General features: G+C 54.0%; 1 protein-coding gene and 1 long non-coding RNA gene across 8 annotated transcripts in view; one reads left to right on the top strand and one right to left on the bottom strand.

The window, feature by feature from the left end:
• Positions 1 to 2263: 2263 nt before the first annotated feature.
• On the bottom strand, positions 2264 to 7048 carry LOC309579092. Its single transcript, XR_014226861.1, has 3 exons — positions 6740 to 7048; positions 4474 to 4575; positions 2264 to 4363 (listed from the first exon to the last, which is right to left on the bottom strand). It is a non-coding gene; the product is annotated as an uncharacterized lncRNA (long non-coding RNA).
• Positions 7049 to 10896: 3848 nt separating this feature from the next.
• TNRC18 (trinucleotide repeat containing 18) overlaps positions 10897 to 23230 on the top strand; it is a 56336-nt gene continuing 44002 nt past the window's right edge. For 5 of the 7 annotated variants that reach the window (XM_082292295.1, XM_082292292.1, XM_082292291.1 and 2 more), the window contains exon 1: positions 10898 to 11160. In XM_082292295.1, the coding sequence (XP_082148421.1) occupies positions 10959 to 11160 (202 nt within the window). In that variant the 5' untranslated portion in view covers positions 10898 to 10958. Of the gene's footprint in view, positions 11161 to 23230 lie in introns of all 7 variants that reach the window. The other 2 variants (XM_082292296.1, XM_082292294.1) reach the window with 1 other exon arrangement.

The raw sequence follows: 23230 nt of genomic DNA, 5'->3' as shown, positions 1-23230 counted from the left end.
CTCCAGGAGTGATGTTTTAGGGGGTCTCAGGGAGGGGACGCTCAGGATGGGCATTCCAAGGTGCAGCTGGGGTGCTGGGGATTTGGCACAACCAGGCTCCTGCCCAGGACAGCGGTGGCAGCAGGGACAGAGGTGCTTGGGCATGGGTTTGAGAGACCCTGTGGCCAGAGAGGTGCCCATGGTCGGGCTCAAGCCCAGTGGGACATCCCTGACAGTGTCTGCTGTGGGCTGAAACCCCCATCCCAGCTCCCTCCTGGCGGTCCCATGGCCGGTGGGCAGCAGAGGCACAGGAGGGAATCTGAGGCATGGTCTCACTGGGCTCCTGCCAGGACCACGTTATACAGCATCCAGCTGTCCTCATCTCTTATGGCTTTGGACATGTTTCCAGCAATCTCCAAAATACGCTCTTTGCAACCCAAACCCCTGCAACCCTCCCAAAACCAGCAGCCCTTGCAGGGGGGTCCTGCAAAAAGCAAAAACTACCCAGCAACTCCACTGTGGGATCACACGAACCAGAGCTGGCAGTGCCACAGCATCCCTGTGCCATGCCAAAATCCCAGCTGGGACACCAGCTCCGGGAACGGGGAAAGGGTGAGAGTGGTGGGAGACCCATCAGCAGCACACTGGTTATTTTATCAAAGCAGGAGCGATTCCCAAACCCAGCAGACACCGATGTCTACAGCCACAGAGGTCTGAGCCCCTCGATGCACATCAGGGAGTTTTTGGGAGGGAGCACAGCTGGCAGGAGCCTCGCGGGGGCTGCAGGAGCTGCTCGGTGAGGTTTTCCTCCAGCAAACAGACCTCTGGGCTTAATAAGCTATTTGTAAAACTCGCTGTGGATAAACAAGAGGCCGTGTGTCAGGCTGAAGGCGGCCTCGCAGGGCTCCGCCGCGCAGGGTGGGACCTCAGCGCAGAAATATTTTCAAGATAAACAGAGGAAAATGAGTCCTGGAGGAGGCTGGAGCCGCTGGCAGCAGCACACCGCTCCTCTCCAAGATTATTTCGGGGCAGGAACTTGGCTTTCTGCACACTGCAGCTTTTTTTTTTGTCTGCCTCTGAAGGGAACCTCGCGTGCTGCTGATTCAGAAATAAACTTGAGGAGTGGCTGGCACTGAAGGCAGCGGTGAGGAGATGTGGTGCAGAGCCCGGGGCTTGCAGGGGAGTTTTGGGGTGAGGGCGAGGAGCTGGGATGCACAGCTGCTGCTGCAGATCCCCCTCATCAGAGCTGCCTTCCCTGAGGAACCCTTGGGCTGAGGTAACAATATTGGGTTGGGGGTGTTCAGCTTGGAGAGGAGTAGGCTCCAGGGAGATTTTAGAGCCCCTTCCAGTGCCTAAAGGGGTTCCAAGAGAGCTGGAGAGGGACTTAGGACAAGGGCCTGGAGTGACAGGACAAAAGGGAATGTCTTTGAACTGACAGAGAGCAGAGTTAGATTGAATATAAGGAAGAAATTCTTTCCTGCGAGGGTGCTGAGGCCCTGGCACAGGGTGCTCACAGAAGCTGTGGCTGCCCCATCTCTGGAAGTGTCCAAGGCCAGGTTGGAAGGGGCTTGGAGCAGCCTGGGACAGTGGAAGGTGTCCCTGCCCATGGCAGAGGACGGGACTGGATGGGCTTTAAGGTTCCCTTCAAGCCAAACCATTCTGGGATTCTGTGGCTCCAGTGAGAGCAGCAGAGCTGCCCTGCCTGGCTGCTGGTGCCTCCTGCCCTCTGTCAACTCCTCCATTTCCCAGCACAGGTAGAGGCAATTCTGTGGTGCCCCAGGGCCCTGCCCTGCCCTCTGCCAGGCAGGAGCTTGGGAAATGGGCTGGGCTCCATCTTTCCATCCCCTCTACCCCTCTAGCCTCATTGTCCTCTTCATCCTCCCCACCCCCTCCATTACTCCATCCCACCACCCCTGGACTGTGGGGGTTTGTTGCTGGTTTCCTTCTCCTCTGTTCTGTGTCTGGTCTTTAAACTCCACAATCGTGGATCGACACCCAGCTTGGGGCAAAGCTGGACTTGGGGCACCAAGCCTGGGACCAGCCACAGCCTCAGCAGCCGAGATCTCCCAGCGTATCTCTCCCTCTCCTCCCCACCCCCAGCAAATTTAATTAAAAGTCATTCTGATTCCTTTGAAAGAAAATGTCATCCGTCGACACAATTACACTTTAACTAACCAAAGCTGTTACAGTTCCTATATATATTGGAATCAGGCTGTCGTTATTAGTTCTAAGTAAGTAATTTATTCCCATTATTGTGTTCAAATTACAGGATATTACCCCCTGGGGAAATAATCCTGTTATTTGAAATGTAAAAAAGAATTCACATGGACAACAATGGATTCCTAAATGAAGCCAACAACAGCCCCCAATCCCAGTGCGGCATCACTTGCCTCAGATAGGGAAAATATTAAGTTTCTTTTAAAAAGGTCCTTGTCTCCTCTCTTTCCCTTCTCCTGCCCCAGGTAAGGTAAATTGGGCTCCTCCTCTTCTTCAAGTGCATCAATTTATTGAGGGAATCCTGGATGTGAAGGAATTTGGCGGGGAGCATGGGGGAGGAAGATATATATGTATATAAATATAAAAATATATTTTAAAAAATAATATATATATATATGGGTGTCTCCCCTTATTTTGGTGGTGGGAAGGGAAGGGAGCCTGGGGATGGCGGGATGCGAGTGCCTGGCACAGCCCCGGGGGTTTCTGCCGGAGCTGGGAACCTTTGCCTTCCTTCGGCAAAGAACTGCCGAGGTTCTTTGGAAACGTTGTTCCCTTGATCAAGATCTTCAGGGAAGGCAAATAACAGCTCGTCTCTGCAACACCCAAACATAAGCAACTAATTTGGACCACTGAAAGGAAAAAAGGGGGAGGGAAAAAAGAAGAAAAAAAAAAAAAACCGAAAGAAAGAGAAAGAGGAGGAAGAGGGAGGGGAGGGAAGAAAATCAGATACACTTGTAACCTGATTACAACAGCCAGCTATGTGTGCAAAATCACAATGCAGCTCTATAATTAAATCTCTCTTTCCCCCTCCTGCCGAGCTCTTTCCTCTCAGGCGCGGTACAAAAACAGTCGTTAGGACATCAAATTCCAGCTCCGACAAGAGGGGACTTTTTTGTCTATAGCTGCTCGGCTCGTCTTTAAGGAAATAATAATTATAAGCCCAGTGCGGCTGGCTGACGAGCTTTGTGGAGCAGAAAGGGCTCGTCTTGTCCAACCGCCCCTTCCCCCATGCAGAGGGCCAGGGCGATGGGAAAAGAGATGGGATAGCCCTGGGAGCCAGCCCTGGACACCCCCTCCTTGTGCTGGGATCCAGGGGGAAACAAAACCCTGGGGTCTAACAAGACACTCGGAATCACAGAGACTCCTTCCCCTCTTACCCTGTTGAATCCACCTCATGTATTTTAGCATCAGCAGTTTAGTGGTGCAGGGCACTCCCGGGTGGGTCTGGGTGTTTGGGAGTGCATAAAGCACCTGTGAGGGATGTGAGAAGCCAATGGCTTCACAAACACCAGGAAAACTCCTGCCACAGCGTTTTCCCAAGGGTTTCTCCCCTGCCTGGCACTTGGCTTCTCCAGCCAGATTTGGGCTGCAGGGTGATGGGGGGATGCCATGGAAGGGATCAGGTCAATAAACCCCAAAGGCAGCAGGGAAGTGACTCCCAGCACGGTGGATGGCGGGGGCAGTGCTGGCAGCCTTTCCCCAGCCCTGCCTGTTGATGACTTGGATTTATTCCACGTTGGTCACAGAGGGCTATTCCCATCCCTGTGACACCCAGCACATGCTTTTGCTGACAGCTGTGGGCTGGATTCAGCCTCAGGGACCCAGTTCCTCGAGGGCAGGCTCCTGCTTGGTTCCTTGGGGTATTTTTGGGAACAAGTCTTGCATCCCATCTTCTTTCCTGCTGAGAGTCAAAGGAAGGTGTGTTGCAACTTCTTGCAACTTTTGCAACGACTCACAGGACGGCGAAGGAAAAAACCTGGCACCAGGAAATCGTACAATGAGACCCAAAGTGCAAGATAACCACCAGTGAGACAGGATTTATCCACCACACCTCGTTGTGGCAGCCGGCACGTGCAGGAGAGCACGACCGAGGGTGGATGCAGCATCTGACAAGGAAACTTGGATGCTGCTCCAATAAAGCTGTGCAGGTTTGGTTTTAATGGCAATTAACAGCTGTTAAAAGGTGAAGGATCTATTCTGCTAACACCCAGTGCTTCTGATGCCTTTCATGAAGGGATTTGAAAATACATTTTTGAGTGTTAATTTTAAGCCACCATAATGTACCCTGGGGAGGTGGATGGGTTTACTCTGTTTTCAGGCGGGGAAGCTGAAGCAGGCCAGGGAACAGTGTGGGGATGAGCATTCATGGTGAAATCCACGTCTGTTTCTGGAAGAGGGATGTGACCAGCCAGCAACATCAGCATCGTTTTCACCAGCATTTCCCCAGTCTTTTAGTTTGTGGGGAGATTAACTTGGTGCAAAACCAAAGGCACTCACGAGTTTAACCTTCAGCAGGACCCTCACGCTGGGGGGGCACGTAGGAAATCGTCTTTCCCTGGGAGATGCTGCAAATCTGGATTTTCCAGTTCCTGGAGGGCTCTGCTTGTTTAAATTAGAAGCAGATAGGAGAGGTGAATTTTAAGAAGGACAGAGCAAAGGCACACAAGTATGCAGTTAACTTCTAAACTTCTTTCTCTGGCTCTCCTGCTGAGTAAATGCTTTAGGAGCTTCAAACCACAGCTTTTAATATCTCCTTAACATGCCCCGCGATTCCTTCCCCCCTGTCAAAACAGCGAGAGCAGCTGTGAATATTTTCCATTTAAAAATGTTTTGTATGCATACGAAAGTACCTGCAGCTCCTGTGGGCTGGGCTACGGAGAACTGCTGGAGCCAAGGGTATCTATTTTGTATTGAACCTCAAAATAGCACATGCTCCTGCCTCTCTCTTACTCGTGTCCTGCACCCAGGAGGGTATTTTTGATTTAAGTGACAGATCAAGGAAAAAATCCCCAATTTACCCTGTTGATGTAGAAGGTCTTGTCATTCTAAGCTCAGCTCACCTGGATGGAGGATTGTTTTAAACTCCCAAATGCAGAACCTGTAATAGCGGGTGTTGTATGGGGACTGCAGTTTTGGGGAGGTTTCCCATACACGTTTCTCCACTAAACCACATTTTTTCCACTGAAAGGTGTAACTGCCGTTTCCGTGCCTTACGACCAATTTAGCAGCTGATCCGTAGCCAAAAAACGCAGGCAGTAATTACAGCTTTGGGGTTGGTGCTCCTCTCAAAGCGCTCTATGGGTTGTGCATGTCTGCCCTCCTCCCTGCCTGTTTTTTCCCCCTGATCTTGGATGAAGAAAGCTTATTATTGGATAAAAGGGAAAAAAAAAAAAATAAATCCAGCCTTATGAATACAAGAGCCAGTCTAGCTGTGAAAAAAGCCTGGTACCAGGGGCTTGTGGAGGTTGTGGAAAGCAAAGGGCACCCAGCATGGGGCAGGTCCTGGCACTGGGGGTCCCAGCTCAGGATTTGGGGGGAAGTGAGTGCACAGGTGGCAGAGCAGGAAAACAGGGTCGGATTGTGCACACACCCCCACCCTCCCGTGCCAAGCAAGGAAAAAAAAACCATCAGTCTTTATTTGGACTCAAAACCACACCGGTTCGGGACACGTTTGGCTTTACAAACCCCAGAGCTGCGGGACCAGAACTGCTGTGAACTGGGGGGAGGGCACCAACCACATCCCTGTGCACCCCCTGGCCCCTCTCCCTTTTTCTCTGCTCTGCGTGGGATGGTGAGGATGCTGCAGCCTCCAGCTGCTGCCAGGCATTGGGTACAGCCCCTGGAGGGGGCAGTTATTTCTTGGGCTCCCCCCTCCATGCAAAGCCTGCTGCCAGGCTGAGCACAAGGGTTATAATCAGCCACGATTTATGGAGAAAACCGAAATCCCGAGCTGTTCTGGTCATTAATCAGAAATTCTTCGCTCAGTTCCCAAACCGTTTCCCTGGGGATCTCCTCATTGGGACCCCCCACTCCACAGCCCCCTCCCCACGGATGGCAGCTCCTTCACTGCAGGCACAGGGGCTGGGGTGGGGAGGGACCCTAGGCTTTGGAATTATCCAAGCCCCCCCATTGATAAATAAATCGCCATGGATGCATCGGAATAAACCCCAGCAGGGTCCCCTTGCCGTCAAATCCCACCTCTGTCCCCACAGGGTTTTATTTGGGGGGGGTGGAATGGAACCCTGCTGTCAGACTCAGTTCTGCTTTTAAGAAGGGGGGAAGGAATGAAATCAGGGCAAAGCTTTGCCGATGCGTTGGGATCGTCGCCGTCCGCGTTTTAATGTGATTTATGCCTGGATTTCTAAATCCAGCCACTGACTGCACACTTTAAATATAGCTTCAAAAACACCCTGAAAACGTGTAGTAAGCACGTTAAAAACAGCGGGCGGAAGGGATGCACAGCACCCCCCCGGCTGGGGATGAGGAGCATAGGGGATTTATTGGGGGAAAAAAAGGGGATTTGGGGGGTCTCAGCAGATGGGAATGGGGTTCCATCAGGGCCTGTGCCCAGTCTGTGGGTACAAAATCGAGTGCTGGGTTGGCAATGAAGGGGTGAGTGTCCCCCACCTCCCACACCTTGGCAGCCCCCCCAAGACGGGGGACATGCGTTGGGGGTGGGGGGTATCGGTTTGCTTTGCCTCCCACGTCTCCAGAGAGCCTCCCCCAACTCCCCCCATTCCCAGATTCCGCCCCCCCGTCCTACCTGCATCCCGAGAGGGGGGGCAGTGCCCGGTGTGGGGCGGGGGGCTGCGAGCTCCGCACCGCTCCGCTGCCTCCTGCCCGCTCCCCTCCGCCTCGGCGGGGACCGGGACGGGGGCGGCCACTGGGAATTTCGTGTTCGTCCGGGGAGGGGAGAGAAGGGAAAATGGGAAAAAGAGGAAAAACAACAACAACAACAAAACCAGGAAGAAACGCCAAAACAAAATGGAGAATAAATTGGGGGGGGTGGGGGAAGGGAAAAGAAAAGAAAATTAAGGAAAAAGCACAAGGGGAGAGACGGAGGGAGCGGAGCCGGGCGCGCAGGGCGGGCGGGGGTGCCCCCTCCCCGGGGGGGGCGGGGGGCGGCCCGGGGGCGGGCGGCACCGTGGGAACCTGCCGGGAGCCCGGGGCACCGGGAACGGGATGGGAATGGGAATGGGGGGGGGGGGGGGGGGGCACAACGCGGTGCGGCTGCTCGCGGGACACCCCCACCTCCCTTCCCCGCCCCGATATTATTTTTTATAAAAATGGGTGTTTTTGGAGAAAGCGCTGTTTGCGGCAAAGCTTTGCGGGGGAAAATGTGGGAGCGGCCGCCACCCCCCCAAATTCCACGGGGTACTCGCAGCCCCCCATTGCGGCGTGTGTGTCCCCCCCCCAGCTGCAGGGGTGGGGGGGTTACGGGGGGAAATAATGGGGAGAAAAGAAGGGGGTTGGGATTTCATGTGGAAAAGGGTGGGAAAACGGTGCGCGCCCGCAGGACCGCGCCGGAGACGGAAAAAAAATAATAATAACAATAACAATCATAACTAGAAAAATGTGTATATTAGATTGGAGGGGCTTTTCTTCTTTTTTTGGAGGCTGTTTTGCAGCAGCGATGCCCCAGCCAGGAGCTGCTGCTACAAGATGGCTCCCGGCCGGGGGAAGGGGAGGAGGAGGAGGAGGAGGAAGGGCTGGAGTTGCAGAGGGGGGGGGCCGTCCCCCCCCGCCCCGCCCGAGCCTGTTTTTTCTATTTTTTATTAGCATTTCCCTGATTTATGACATGCCAACCCCCCGGCCCGGGGACAGCGGCGGGGAGGTCCGGGCGTGAAGGCATTAAACATTTATAAAATATGCTTTTAAAGCCACATAAAAGCGATCAAACCATTAATATTTTTTTCTTTCCCTCACCCCCCAATTCCCCCGTTTTTTTGGTTTACTAAAGGAGACTGGGAAAAGAAGCGCCCTCCTCTTGGAGGCAGCGGGGTTTGAGCCCTCGCCTCTGACGCAGTTTTGCTCTTAAATATAAATAAAAACATAAATATATGTTATTATTATTATTACTATTACTTATTATTATTATTTTCGCGTTAAACCAGGGCCTTGCGCAGCGTGAGAGCTTTTCGACGAACTCGATTTTGCTTGGAACGTTTAAAAATAAGCAGATTTTTGGGGCTGTTTCTCCCCTTTTCTGGCCGATGTCCCAGTGGGCACCTCGAAACTCCTGTCGGGGGGGCTGGGGGGGTGGCGCTTTATTATTATCACTTTTAATTTATACCGGATTAAATTAGATTTTCCCCTCCTCCCCTCTTTCGTTATAAAAGCCGATTTTTGTTTAATTAAGTAAAGAAGCGGGGGGTGGGTTGGGAGGTTCGGGGGGGGTTTTGGCAGCGATGGGGCATCCCCCCCTTCTCCCCGAGGAGTGCTCTGTGCTGTGCAAAGAGAAAAATACATTAAAAATAGGTGGGGGGAAAAGGGAAAAAGAAATTAAAAATAGAAAGAAAAAAAAAAAAAAGGAAAGAAAAGTAAAAGTTGGTGTGGCCGGCGGGCAGCACTGGGGGGGCCGCCCCCCTCAAAATCCAGAGAGGGAGAATGTGTGTGTCTCCTCCCCCAGCCTCCCTTTTCACCCTATTTTTGAATTTTTGGGGGGGCGGGGCCCGCAGGGAGGGCAGGGACCCTCCCCCGCTCCCCCCCGGCCCTGAAAGGCCGCTTTGTCCGCGGCGGGGCCGTGGGAGAGGGCCCGGCGGCACTTCCCCCTCAGCCCTGCCCGGCCGGGATGAAGGATTTAACCCCCACAGATAATAAAGGGGGTCGCGGGGCGCTCCCCCCTCACGTCCCCGCTCGGAGCGGGGGGACCCGCGGCCGCTCCCCGCCAACCGCCCGCCCGCTCCGGGCGGGAGCGCGGGGGCAGCCTGGAAACAGCAGCGGGAGCGCCGGGGGCGGGGCGGCTGGGGGGCCTGGAAACCGCCGCCTGTTTACCCGCCGCTGAGCGACAGCCCGGCTGGCCAATGGGAAGGCGCAGATAGGCCGCGGGCCCGCCCCCGCCGCGCCGAGAACAATGCGTGTTTCATGGCCCCGCCGCCGCCGTTTTTCCCTCCCCCATTCCCCCGTTTTTTCCCTCCCTCCCTCCCGCCCCGCGCTCGCGCTCCCCCTTTTTTTTTTTTTCCTCCCTAATTTTTTTTTTATTCCTCTTTTTTTTTTTTTTTTTTTTTTTTTTTTTTCCTTTCTTCCCTCTTCCCTTAAGCGCCGCCGAGCCGCGCGCGCGGGGCCGGCCCGGGGAGGGGGGGGTGTGGAGGCGATGCTGCAGCTCGGCGGGGCCCCGCCGCTCCATGGCGCGGCCGCCACCGCGTCGCTCCCGCGCTGCTGCCCCTGAGGAGCGGAGCGGAGCAGCGGAGGAGCCGGGCGGCGGGCAGGGCGGCGAGCCGGCACCCCCCGCCCCAGCCCCGCACCGCCGCCATGCCCCGCGACCAGGCGGTCTGACCGCGCCGAGGTAGGACCCGCACCCAGACCCGCACCCCGACCCCGGGGCGGCGGTCCCGTCCCCCCCCCTCCACCCCCCCTTCCTCCACATCCCTCCCGCTTTTTGCCCCTTTTTAGCCGTTTTCCCCTTTACTGATTACTTTCCAGCCGGGATCCGGCCGATCCCGCAGCTCCCGGGGTGAGGCTCGCCCCAAGCAGCCACGCAGGCAGGGTTTAACTAATATTAGAATCCACCCGAAAATAATTTTTAAAAAAATCACAACAAAGCAAAGCAGTTAGATTTTTCGGGGGTATAATTTTTTATTTCTCCTCTCTTTCTTTTTTTTTTTTCCTTTTTTTTTATTTAATTATCCCTCCCCTGCGCTAGGAGCGCCCGCCCGGGAGCCGGGACGGGCGGCGGGGCTGGAGCGGCGGCTCCCGGGGCTCCGGTAGCGCTTGGGGAGGATTTGAAGGGGAGAACCTCCACTTTATTCCCGCAGTGTTTATTATTTCTCGCTATCCCGGTGCAAAATACGGCGGGCGAGTGGAGCCTTTCATCATGCTGCAAATACAAATATAGATAATTTTATATATATGGTTGAGTTGGTTTTTTTTTTCGCTCTGCCGGGAAATGATAATACGGGTTTTGTTTTCCCGAGTGAAAGCGGCGCTGGGAAAAGGAAAAATAAAAAAGCTCAAACAACAAGCCCAGTCGGTGGTTTGGAGTCTTGGGGATGAGCTCCAAAAGAGGAGAGAAAGAGAAACGGGGCTGCGGGAGGGATGCCGCCGCCGGACCCCGCGGCGGGGGAGAAATAAAGAAAAGGGTTGGAAAAAATTAAAAAAAAAATAAAAAAAACGAAAAAAACCCCAGGAAAACAAAGAAAGAAAAAGAAGAAAGATTTGAGTGGGTGGTTTTTTTTTTTTTTTTTCCCTGTTTTGGGATTTTTGTGTTTGTTTTCCGGGGCGAAGCGCGGTGCCGCGTCCCCGCTGGTCGGTCCCGCCGGAGCCAGGCTGCGGGCGGGCGCTTCCCGGCCCGGCCGGGGCTGCGGCCGTGACAAATGTAACTCTTGGAAAAAAAGTTTAAATTCTTAAAATACTATTTTTAAATACTTTTTTTTTTTTTTTTTGTTCCTGCCTTTTGCCACAAGTTATTCTTACTTTTTTTTTTTCCCCCCCGCTTCTCCCCCCTTCTCTACCCCCACTCCGGGAAGGTGAGGGTGGGTTTTGGGGGGTATTTTTGGGGGTGGCTGTGAACAGGGGGGTGTCGGGGCATGTCGGCTCACCGCACCTCCCCCTTCTTTCTTCTTTGCAGGCAGCGCCGAGACCGCCGCGCCGGGGCTGGCTCCCTGCACCGCGCCATGGGACGCTTGGACGCCTTATTTTTGAAAACCATCTGATTTTTTGGGGGAGGAGGAGGAGGAGGGGGGTGGGGGGCGGGGGGGGGGGGGGGGGAAGGCGGTGGCGGGCACCGACAGCGATCCGGGAGACTCCGTGAAGCCGGCGAGTGGATGATGGATGGCCGAGATTTCGGGCCCCCCCGCTCGGTGCACGGCCCCCCTCCGCTGCTCTCCGGGCTGGCCATGGAGAGCCACCGCCTGGGAGCCACCGGCCGCCTGGCCCCCGCCGCCGGGCCCATGGCCGCCGGGCTCCCCGCCGCCCTCCAGCCCGGAAAATTCCTCGCATCGGGCATCAGCCTTCACTCCCACCCGGGTAAGGCTCCGCGGAACCCCCGGTACCCCCGCGCCTTCCCTCCGCGGTCGCGGGCGGCGGAACCGGGATCGGGCTTTAACCATCCCCCCACCCCCCCCCCCCAAAATATAAATATCGTCATAATAATCATATATTTATGCGCTCGCAGCTTTTTCGCGTCTTGTCCCCAAGTGTCTTCTGCTTCGCGTGGTTTTGATTTGGCAAAAAAAAATAGGGGAGTATGGAAGAAGTACGAAAAAATAGGGTGATGGTGGAAAAGTAAGGGAACGGAGTAAAAAATAGGGGAATGGGGAAAAAATCGCGCCTAGCCGATAGAAGTCCCCTCGTCCAGCGTACGGTTTTGTTGGCGCTGAGGAAAATCCCTGCCGCGGCGGCTGCGGAATAAATCCGGGGAATAAATCCGATTTTCGGGTAAACTGGGAGAGGCGCAGACCGGGTTGCGGAGGGACCGGGCTGCGCTGCCCGGCGCTGTGCTTCCCGGCCAGCCAAAAAAAATATCCCTGGGCTGGAAAAAAGGGCTGAAAAGGAGCTGTTTTGGTGATTTCTTGCCCAGTGCAGCCCGAGCCCCGCTGAGGTCCCGCTGCCCCCGGGCAGCGCTGCCGGCACCGCTGGTTTTGGTGGGGTTTCTTTTTTTTTTTTTTTTTTTTTTTTTCTTTTTTTTTCTCGGCAATTCTTATTTTTCAAACACGGAAACAAAACTTCTATGCAGTGACTGCTTCGTCCTTACATTTTTTCTCCCTTCTCGGCGTGCTTCATTCTCGGGCAGCCCCACGTCTGCATTTCTATTAAAAAGAAAAAAAAAAGAGGCAGACGCTGAAGTATACGCAGTGGTTTTTTTTTTCCACAGTCAGCTTTTTATTTATTTGTTTAAATTACTTTTGGTTTTTGGAGGCTTTTTATTTTTTTCCCCTTTTCCGAGCTCCCTTTCCCAGCGGCTCGCGGAGTCCAGCACTGCTGGGAGGACGCTGCCGCATTCTCCTGCCCACACTGCTGCTCGCTGCTTTCCCTGGGAGGACGTAAGGGATTTCTGACCGTTTGATTTCCCTCTCTGACTATTTAAAATTTTTTTTCCCCTTTCTTTCCCCTGGGCGTGGAGAGGTGACTCGGAGTTTACTTTAGGCGTTGGGAGGGTGACAGGTTTTGCAATAATAAACCTGCTTTTCTCCCAGCCGCCCGGGATGAATGACTTTGAAATTTGCAAACCTGATTGCCAACATCTGCAGAGAAGGAAGCAGCCTGAATCGAGGGAAAAAGATTTATTAGTTTTAGACTAGGTGGCAGTGCCAATTTCCCAGGTGCGAAGAGGAGAGGTGTAAAGCGAACTGGGCTACGAAGCCAAGCACATGGGCAAACACCTTCTTTTTTCCTTCCCTTTTGTGTTGTTTTTTTTTTTTCCCTCCCTTTTTTTTTTTTCCTGGTTATTTTTTTCCACCTCCTACTGCAGCAGAATACGATCTCTGCAAAAATTCATCTGGACAATCGTAAGCCAAACCGAGTGTGGGTTCTTGGTATTTTTTAAATTATTCTTATTTTTATGGGGTAATTTTTTTTTGTTTGTTTTTTGTTTTGTTTTATTTCTCCTCCCAAAGTTTCCTTTTCTGAAATCCAGGCAGGTCAGAACGGAGGCACAGAGCTCTGGTCTCTCCAAGCTGGCCAATTTCTGTGATGCCGTCTGGGAGCTTTCCCACCATACTGGAAGGAAGCCTCAGATTGGGGTCCCCTCACAGAGGGAGTGGGGTGTGTGATACCTCCAATTCTTTTTTATTGTGTTCTTACTTTATTTTTTAAATTATTTTTATTTTCCTTTTTCTGGGAGTTGTTTGAAATTCCCCGTCCCTGCACCTCAGTGCACCTCCCTGTCTGCTCCCCGGCACGATCCTCGCAAAGCTCGGCTTCGTCAAGGCAATTCCCAGCCAGGCTAAACTCCATTAAAAAGATCTGTACAATTAACAGCTGAAACTCTCATTAAACCGCAGCAGTGGGGTAGGCAGGGATATTTTTTTCTTGTTGTTGTTGTTTTTTACGGCTTTAACAATATCGCCTGAAATGATGATTGCTTCCTGCTACCGAGGGGCCCTTTGTAGGTTTGTGTTCTCAGTGCTGTTGGTGTGTGGTTTCGGTGGTTTTTTTTGTTGTTGTTGTTGTGTTTTTTTGGGGGGTTTGTTTTGTTTTTAGGAGGGGTGGATAGCAAAGGCCTTGTGCAAGGGGTTAAGAAAAGTGGGCAGGAGGCGAAGCATTTAAATAGAGCCAGTTCAAACCGATCCTTAAATACCCCGGGCTGAAGAAAGAGACTCTTGAATCCATCCCAGCGTCCTCCGAAAATAAATACGCCCCTGTAAAAATAGCACGATTGGCCATATTTGAGAATCCAGTTATGGCCGGCACCGACTCCTTGTTTTTCCTGTACCTTCTGCTCAGTCCGCCAGCAGGGCTCTGCCCCAGCGCCTGGGCTGTGTCCAGTGACCCCTGGACGCGCTGCTCTTCTCTGGGGGATTTCTGCTTGGTGGTGGCATTTTGGCTGCTGCCGTGCAGGCCGGGAGGACAGGGACAGAAACCCCTTTGTTGGAAGTGCATGGAGGGAGGAGTGAGCTGGAGGCTGAGGCGGGAGCTGAGCCGGCGCTCAGTTCGGGGATGCCATTCCCTGTCCCCTCTGTACTCTTGGGCATCGCCATCTCCCCATCCCTGAGGAGGGAAGGGTGGTGCTCCTGATGGGCCTTGTGGAGGGATAGCAGAGGAAAGGGACTGTTTGCAATGGAATTTCATGCCTGGAGCTTGCTGGGAAGATGTTGCTTAAAAAAAGGCTGCAATCGATGGAATGAGTCCATTAAAGCAAGAGCTCGCTCTGCTCTGCAGCAGCTCAAAATATGGGAGTTTATTGTTTTGCTCCTTCCCTATCCCACTGTCTTTGGGTCCTGGTCTCGCCTCCGTCCCAGAGGAGCGTGTTGTTCTTGGCAGACTCTGTGTTTTGGGGGAGGTGGAAAAGACTCCCTCAGACACGATTGCGAAGGGCTGCTCTGGGACCATGTCCCTGCCAGGCAGCAGCGGGGCTGTGTGTGAGCAAGGATCACCCACACCCAAAAAAAGACTCTGAGTTTAAAATAACAGTAATTAATAAAATTGTGCTTTTTGCACATAAAAATGTGCTTATTTTGCTGAGATATGCTTTCTTGGGTGGGGGACTGCAGGAACAGATCTGTTTGTATAGAAGGATGCTCAGCCTCTTCCATTAAAATACGCTTCAGAAACACTTTTCAGTGCCCGGGAAAGGGGACGCACCACCATGAGCGGGGCTGACTGTGTTAAATCCAGCTCCAGAGCAGTGGCTGGAAGGAAAGCAGGCAGACAGAGGGGAGAGATTTTGGTTTCCCTGCTTTCCTGCTTCACATTAGCATGTGCATTCAAATGCAGGGATTTAAGGCAGATTGGAGACTGTCCTTCCTTCCAGTCCTGCTGTGCCCAGGGAGAAGTTTTCCAGACAGCTGGGCCAGGTAGGAGCATAGGAAAAGATATAAAAATACCCTTTCATCCCCCAGGACAGCGCTGCTGTGCCAGCAAAATCCCGCCATAGCCATCCTTATAATGGCAAAATGGTGCTTTTGCTGAGCCCGCAGATTTTGCAGGAGGCTTTGCCGTTGGCAGTGCCAGTGGAAGCACAATTTGCTCATCAAACTGCATCCATGATAAACTTGCTTTGCTGATAGAGAGACCGGGATAGCACGGATTGGGTGCCGGAGTGATCCGTGCCCTGTTCCTCTGCATTGCTCGGAGCACCATGGCTCCTGGACCAGCGGCGGGATTTTTCCCATGGTTCGGCACAGCTCTTTTTGGTCACATTTTGATGCTGCAAGGAAAATACCATTGGTGTTTAATGGCCCTTGAAACCGCGGTTCCCCCTCCCTGCCCGCCCAGGGGTGGTGCGAGGGGCTGAGCGCAGGGGGCTCCTTGGGGCAGGGGCTCGGTGTAACACTGGGAGGAATGCGGACCGGCCGGAGACCTGCCTGGGAGGATGCTTCCCCTCCCTTGGGGCCCTGGTGAAATGAGATGCTTTCTGAGACATGTTTGAGGCAGAGCAGGGAGTGTGCCTGTCCCAGTGGGGCTCGGGGAGGTGGGTGCTGGCCTGTGCTGGGCAGCGATGTTGTGCTCAGTCCCATTCGCTCTGCTCTTCACAGCCGGCATCCCATGGAGTGATGTCCCTGCAGCTCCCTTGGGCTGGCGGCCAGCTCATAGGCTGTGAGGAAGGCAGGAGCAGTCTCTGGACTGAAATGGTGGTGGAAAAGGAACTTGTGCATTTTTGGGAGTCTCCCGCTGTGAGCTCCTGTGTTTCTCTGATGTCCCAGTGATTTTTCCCAGGGTCCTGGTGGGCTGTGGGGTGGCATCTCCATCCTTCAGGAGCAGTAGGGAAGGACTGTCCACCCTGCGCTGCAGCCTCTGTTGAAATGCCCGTCTCAAGCAGTGGTAGCTGGTAGGGATTTTGGGCTTGGAACATGGACAAGAGCCCAAGGGCCAACGTGGTGACGTAAACTTGCTCAGAGCAAGGTCCTGTGGGATCCTTCACTGTGTGAGGGTTTCCAACACCTTCCCAGGTGAACGGGCAGGAGTCTGTCCCTGCCTCTGGTACACAAAGCTGCTAAAGGTGTCAATTATTAGTGTGGTTTCTAGCAGCCTTTCTCCCACTTGGAGCAAGCCTTGCCTTCTACCCAGTACAGAGTCTCCTTGGTGGGGTTGGAAAACCATGGGTCCCATCCCTGACTGATAATGTGCCAGAGAAAATCTGATCTGGAGGATGAGCCGGCACTAGAAATCCTAGCCGGGGGTGGCATGGGGCACTGGACAGGTCCCTGCTGTTGGGGACAAGCTCCTGCTCTTTCCCAGCACAGCAGCTGTTGGAGAAATGGAAATCACTGGGCGTTAATCTCACTGCAGACGTGGTTAGCAGAGCAGGGCTTTCGTAAGGGAAATTTTAGATCTCCTTCCTAGGATAACCCAGAGTAAAGCTGAAATCAGTTTATAATCATATAGTAAATAACCCCCCATCTTGTCATTTCACCATCTTCTGATGAATATGGAAATGAACATTGTTATGGGGAATTAACGTCATTACGGCAGCCTTCCAGGTGAGCGCCTTGTGGTTCGGCCGCAGCTGCGACCGGCGCGAGGGTGTCGGATCACCTCCCCGAGCTGGGGTTAGCGCCCGACGAGTCCAAACAAGGCCCCGTGTGTTTTCCCTGTGTACTAAACTGGTCCAGTTAAAGCTCCGGGCAGGAGGTGGTGCAGGGAATCGGGGCCAGGCTGGCATGTGCTGACACGAAAGCTGCCGTGCCGGGAAGAGGAGATGTTGGTCTGGGTTAGGAAATGCGATCCAGCATTGGCTGCTCGAGGTGCCGAGGACAAGGGAGTGCTTTGTTCAGCCTCGCTGCTGAAATGGAGAGCACGGTACGCCCTGAACAACCTGAAAATACAGGCAGGGTGGAGGAGCCAAGGGCAGCCCCGAGTTCCCTGCCTGTTGGAGCCAGGGCAAGGGAGCAGTGCTGTGTCCAGCTGCACAGCCTCTCACTGGCTTTGCCAGCTGGGGATGCTCTTCAAAAAGCAAAGTTTGGGAGAGGACTGCTCCAGTGTGTCTGCCTCACCCTCGCCACGAGGATTTGGCATTTTCCTTCTCCCCATGTTTCCTCCCATCCCCGTGTTTCTGGCTGGCTTCGCTCCGGGATGGCACAGCTGGATGTCTGCAGGCATCGCGACGCACCCACCGATGCCGTCCCTCTCTGCTGTTTATTTGCTTTGCTTATTGTTCGCTTCTCCCCAGCTCTTAAACATCAAGGGTATGGCAACCACACAGCCCCTTGAGCCCGGTCCCCGTGGGTGCTGGCTGGGGGACGCACGGCGGGAGCGCCCGATCCGGCAGTGCCGTGGCGGTGACAGTTGGGCTCGTTCCCCACGCCGCCAGGATCAGCTGTTGGGTGCACAATATGCTCCCGTTTTCCTCTCCAGCTGTTGCTGCTGACGGTTATGGGAAGCGAAAGGTAGTTGAGAGTTTGGCATCGCTAAATCAGGGAAGTGATGGGCAGAAAGGAGGGGCTGAGGGGGGGCTCAGTGTGTCTGAGGCTGCGTTTTGTTTAAATCCAGCCAGATTGAAATAGTGGCAAAAGGACTGAAGTGACCTTGGGAATAAATTTTATTGCCAGCGTAGCAGTGGCCAAAGAGCCATTTTGAGCGAGCTGGATGCAGGCAGGCAAGCCAAACATGGTGGGCTCGGAGCAAGGGAAGCAGCAGTATTCAGGAGGGAATATGCCTTTTTAGAGGAATAACAGAAATTTTAAGACACTCAGCCCTGTCTCTCTGGGGCTGTATCCCCGGCAACTTCTGTAAAGGTTGCTCCTGCTTCTGTCTCCGTTCATTTCATCCCGATGCATCCCTGCCAGCAAAGAGCTCTTTTTACCTTCGGTGGTTGGATTTCTTGCCCCTGATTCCCTTCATGCCCCCATGCCTTCTCAGCAGAATTCCCCGTGGCTTGAATATGCTTTTAACACATTTGGTTTAATTGCTTTTAATTAAAAAAAAATTGAAAAGTAGTATCGGCAGTGGCCATTGTGGTGGGGAGGAAGGGTTTTGGAGGGATTGGACTGTGTGCCGCTCGCAGGCAGCGCCGGTCGCTGTGTGTGCATGAGGCAGCTCCCGCGTTACCGCCACGCAATGTGTGTCATCCTGGTGTTTGTGTCCTGGTCTGCTGGGCGTGGGGACATCCCAGATGCCGTGTCACACGCAAGCCAAGCGGATAATGCTCCAGCGAGTAGAGATCCGGGTGGGTGAGTAAAGAAGGGTGCAGGCACCTCGCTGGGGTGCCGGTGGAAGCCCCGGCTCCGCTCGGATGAGCAGGCACACTGTGCTGGGCTCCTGGAGTGTGCAGCGTGCCGGGGTTTCCCTTTGCAATCCCGGCACTGCAGCGGGGCTTTCTCCCTAATGAGATTAGTGACACAAAGCGGCAATTCTTCTGCTACTTTTAATGGATGTTCGGGGTTTGTGTGGGATCGGAAATTCCTACTTTCATCAGATGAGCCCTCTCTGTGACTATTTTGTGGACAGATCTTCCTTTCCTCGGCTTCAGGGCTGACAGTCATATCGGCACAAGTGTTTTAGGCTTTCCCCTCGTGCCCCCCTCTGCCGCCTGTTCTCCCGAGCCCTGGACATGGTGAATTTTCTCTTCTGTCCTGCTTTGCATTTTGCTGTCAGGCCAAGCTGCTTCCATCTTGTGGAGGATATGAAAGCTTGGTGGCCTTCCCTGGACACACTAAATGCAGCTGGGAGGAGGGAGAAATGCAGAAGTCACTCTTGAACCATTCTTGCAAGTGCTCCTTGGGTCTCCCTAGCTGAGAGGTGCAAGCACATACATGTGTGTACGTACATATAGAGGGCACCCATGTAGTGCCTCACCTGATGGAGGGCTGGCCGTCCCTGCCTGGTGTCATCAGGGCCAGCTTGGCAATTTGTCAAGAGCCCAAGGGCTGTGCTTCCATTTGAATACGGATTTGCATAATTCATCAGGAATTAAACCGCACTGCCATAATATTTGCCTCTGTGTTTATCTCCCATTATTGGCAGCGGGGAGGTGTGGGGTCCTGGGTGTTTGCCGGCCACAGATACCCCTTTGCTTCATGGTTCAGCGCTTTTTTGGTGCAGAAGAGGTAGCGTGGGCTGATGTTCAGGAGGGTGTGGGAGGAAAAAAGGCTGAGTGTGGGGTCAAGAGGAGAGGCTGGGCGCAGAGGCTGAGCTTTTGAGCCTGATTTCCTAAGAGAAAGAGTCTTACGAGATTCTGATCCGTGTGTGGATCCCTTTCTTCCACCCCCAGATGCCTGCAGCCCATTGCTGAATTTTTCCCAGGGTGGTTTAGGCCCCTGCAGGTGTTGTTTAAGTCAGCACTGGGCTCTGGGAGAGGGATGCATTCACTCCTGTGGCACACAGAGCAGCACATGCAGGAGCACCTGGCTTCACCTTGCACTTACTGACCATGCTGTATCCAAAGGGAATCATGAAGCCGGAGCTGATGAATGCTTTTGGGTCATTGGCAATGTCCTTGCTGCAGCCCTGGGGTGTTTCTCGGAGCTGATCACCTCTTGCTGCTGACTCCCTGTGTCGTGCTCAGTGACTGCTGACCATGCGGGCATTGATGATGTGGTGTCCAGGTCTGATTGTGGGTCTGTGCCTCAGTTTCCCCTTGCAGTGCCGCCCCCTTTGCAAGGTACCCCCAGAGGTGCTGAGCCACAGCAGCTGCTTTGCAGACAAGAGGGTTTAAAATAAGCAGCGATGGAGGCTGCGTCTCCCGGGCTTTGAGTCATCTCGGCTCGTGCTGACTGCGCCTGGCAGGAGCCTGGGAGGCAAAACAAACCCACATCCAGCTGCTGCCTCCCCGCCAGATGTTAGTGGTGGGGTGGCTGGTTGGGTTTCAGTGGTGGACCTACCAGCAAAGCAGATGGAGCTTCTGTGGGGAGATGCCACCTTTCTGGTGGCTGTGGTGAAACCCTGGTGGAACTGGTGGCTTGGGGCAGTCCCCAGCTTGGGGATTTGCAGTTGGGCCGTTGGGAGGAGGGGGCGAGATGAGCAGCCCTGGTCTGGCACTGTGTGGGCCTGGGTTTGCAGGATGGGGGGGCAGTGAAGCTCCTTCCAGCACTCCTGGCCTTGGGCATTGTGGGGACCATTCTGGACCTGAACTGTCACTGTGCTGGACAAGAGGACAGGCAGGGAGGAACCCAGGGGTGATTCTGCAGTGAACCCCCACCTACCACGCCACACAGAGGGAAGGCAGCCAGGGCAGTGGGTGTCCATGGCCAGTGATGGGAAGCAGAGGAGAGGAGCAGGCAGGTGGCATTTACCTTTCTGTGGGCACCTGGTGTGTGTCCAGGGCTGCTGCTGCCCATCACACAGCAGTGTTTAATTTCTCAATGGGAGGGCAGGGAGATGATGCTGCACAGTCCCATTTAACCTGCTGGTGACCTGATCTTAAGTCATTGTGGCTGAAAATAGACCGTGTTCCCTCCAGGGCACAGCTAATGGTGCTGGGAAAGCTGGGATCTCTCTTTGAAGGCTGATTTAATTGCTGCTGGCAGGCACTCGGTGCAGGTGATGTGGGGACCAGCACCGGTGCCATCCCACAATAACCTCCCCCACCGAGCTCCTGTAGCTCTCTGGGCTCTGGCAGCGAAGGGTAATGAGCTCTTTTCTAATGAAGGCACGGGACAGTTCGTGGGTGGTGCTGGGTTAAATGTGCAGGCAGGACTCGGGGTGGGGGAGCTCAATTGTTTGTATTGTCTTCTGCACTGAGTTTCGGTGATTAAAACAATAATACAATTTAGAAAAATGGGATGGGTTAAGTTTCTCTGCTTAGAAAGGAGGGGAAGCACCTGTACTGAAAGTGTGTGCCCAGTGCCAGTAGCAGAGTCAGTCTTAGAACCCCTGTGCTGGACACCAGTGGCTGAAGAATCTTCAACATCATGAAGGATGAACCCAACCAGAGCAAACACATTTTGATGCTGTCCTAGAAAATCAGGAGAGGAAGGTGAGACTGCAATCTAGCAGCCAGGTTCCGCATTCCTGGGGATTCTGCTAATCAGTTTGAGAGTTTAAATTATTATTTTTTCTATTTCCATACAGCATTTTAGTAAATGTGGAGCTGAAGATCCCACTGAGTCGCTCTTTGCTGTTTGAGGAGAGCTGTGTGGTTGTGTAGTGAGAGCCTGGAGGCTTCAATGGACCCCTGTTGGGGTGGCAGGTTTAATTATGCCAGTGGAAAAGGAGAGACATCCGACGTGGTGGGGGATTTCAGGCTGGGGGCATGTGGGAGAAGCTTCTGCTGTAGCAGCTGGCAGTGACCCAGGAGCGTTGACACTGGTTTGAGTGTCAGGATTAGTGTGGGACCGGATTGGTGCTACCCAGACCCCGTGTTTCAGGCTGAGTGGACTGGCTGCGCATCATGTCAAGAATCCCACTGGGATGGTTTCCATCCTGGCTCCTCCAACGTGAGGAAAAGCCACCTTCATTCTGCTAGAGCAATTCATGTCCCCACCCAGATGGCTTCTTGCTGTCCCCATGGAGATGCTGTTAATGGGGAGCTGGTGGGTGACCTTGTGGGGGATCTTCAGGGTGTCCTGTTGGTGTCCTTTTCCTGAGGCACTGGCATATCTTGGATTGCCTTTGTTCTGTTGCACGGTGGAAAGTAAGTCCACAGGACGTTGGGGCAGAACCAGGCATGAACACCAGTCCCTTGAGCCCTTCCAGCCACTTCCCATTTTCTCCTCCTCTGCCATCTCCAGGCTGTTGGGGCTGTTCCAGCTCCTGGGTGAGGAGGAGGTGAGTGGCAGGGCTCTGCCTGATGTTATTTATTTCCATGAAAGCAGGGAACCCCCCCATGCCCTATGCTCACACCCTGCCCTTCAGTATCCTATGGCTGTGGGGGACTGGTGATTCACCACGAGGGTGGCATGGCAGGAAAATCATGGCATGGCATCAGCACGGGGGGAATGGCTGCGGGAGGGCTGGTCGGAAACCTGATGCAAGCGCGCAGTGTTCCTGTGCTGACGCAGCTGCGAGCGATAGTAAATATTGAGTAAGAGCCACTTAAAAATAAAGCGGCCTGGACACAGATTCCCACGTGGAATAAAATAAAATTAAAAGAAACAATACAGAGCTGTACTGAGCTGGAGGGAGAACTCGCCTTGGCTTTTAAGGTAATGATTTGTGCAGCTGAAGGAAAGCGGCGCGGCGCTGTTCAAGTCAGCAAAGGCCGGGAGTGTGGACCCCCCGCCAGAGGATGCTGTCTCCGAGCTCACCATGGCCCTTAGAAGATCAAATGGGGAGTTAAATTGCCCTGGCTGTTCTGGCTCCCGGGGATGGGATCGAAGGCTTTCAGGGGATGCAGAGAATTGAGGCTGTAAATTAGGGCTTTGAAGCTACTGCCAGTCCCATGGCATGGAGTGTAAATATGGCTTTTGGGGCAGTTTTTGGAGCGGAGGGTGGTGGGTTGTGACAGCAGCTTGGAGCTGCTGGGGACAGCGATAGGGACCAGCCGCTGCTGGAGTCCACATACATCTGATCCGGGGGCTTTGGTTTCAGCCCGGCTTGTTCAGGGGCTCGTATCACTGGTGTCTCGTGCATGGCACAGAGTCAAAGCGGCTCTGGTGCCTCGGGTGTCACTGGAGCTGCCCTGGCAGGCAGGGGAGGAGGTGGCAAAGATTTATACTGTCAGCACTCCGGCTCGCAGCTGTTTGCAGCCATAAATGTGTGCATGAGGAATAGCTGTGGCTGTGCCTCGCCGAGCTGCGCGGGGCAGAGATGGGGAGGTGTGTGCTGGAGGGGGACCCCTGAAAGAGTCTTCCCTGGGAATCTGCTGCTTCTGCAGGGAGAGGATCAGGGCTGCACTGATCATGGTAAGCACAGGCAGCTAGTGTGGTGTCCATTCTGCCGGTGGTGGGAAGGTGCTCGCTGTGCTTGGACCTTCCCTGCTTTCCTTTCCTCCCTCCCTGCTGGGGAGGACGTAAGCATTTATCCAGCTGTTTGTGGCGTGGACTGTTGTCCTAGTTGGCTGCCTGTGAGGCACTGCTAGCTGGACTGGGGAAGAGGTGGTTGTGCTCCCGGCCAAGGGTGGCTGCAGCTCCTGCTCTGTGCTGCGCCCAGCAGCCAGCTGAGAACCTGGCTGCAGCCGGGCTGCAAATCTCCCTTGAGTGCCCAGAGTTCAAAACATCCCATATATAATAAAGCCAAATCTTCACCGCTGTGTTTCCCAGCCTTGCTAGGCTCAGACTGGAGGGTCCAAGGAGCCAGGCTTTATAGCTCAGGCTCTTCTGTGGCCACAGCCCCTTGCAGAGCACTGCGTGGTGCCAGCCTGAGGCCTTGCAGCGTGTCTGTCCATTGTGGCCAGGGAGGATGGGGCGAGATGCCGGCAGTTGGAAATGTTTCATAAGTGGCAGAAGCGTGTAACGGGCAGATGGGGCTGATGGGGAAGAGTTTACTTCACTTCTCCCGGGGTGCTGGAGGCCACTGGTCTTCCGGTGCCAGGGCTGTGGCTTCTAAGCTGAGGATGGCT

This window comes from Coloeus monedula (genome assembly GCF_965178545.1).
Source record: "Coloeus monedula genome assembly, chromosome: 16".
In the NCBI taxonomy this organism is placed as follows: Eukaryota; Metazoa; Chordata; class Aves; order Passeriformes; family Corvidae; genus Coloeus; species Coloeus monedula.
The sequence above is the reverse complement of the archived record's forward strand: the minus strand, read 5'-3'. Positions and strand labels throughout refer to the sequence as shown.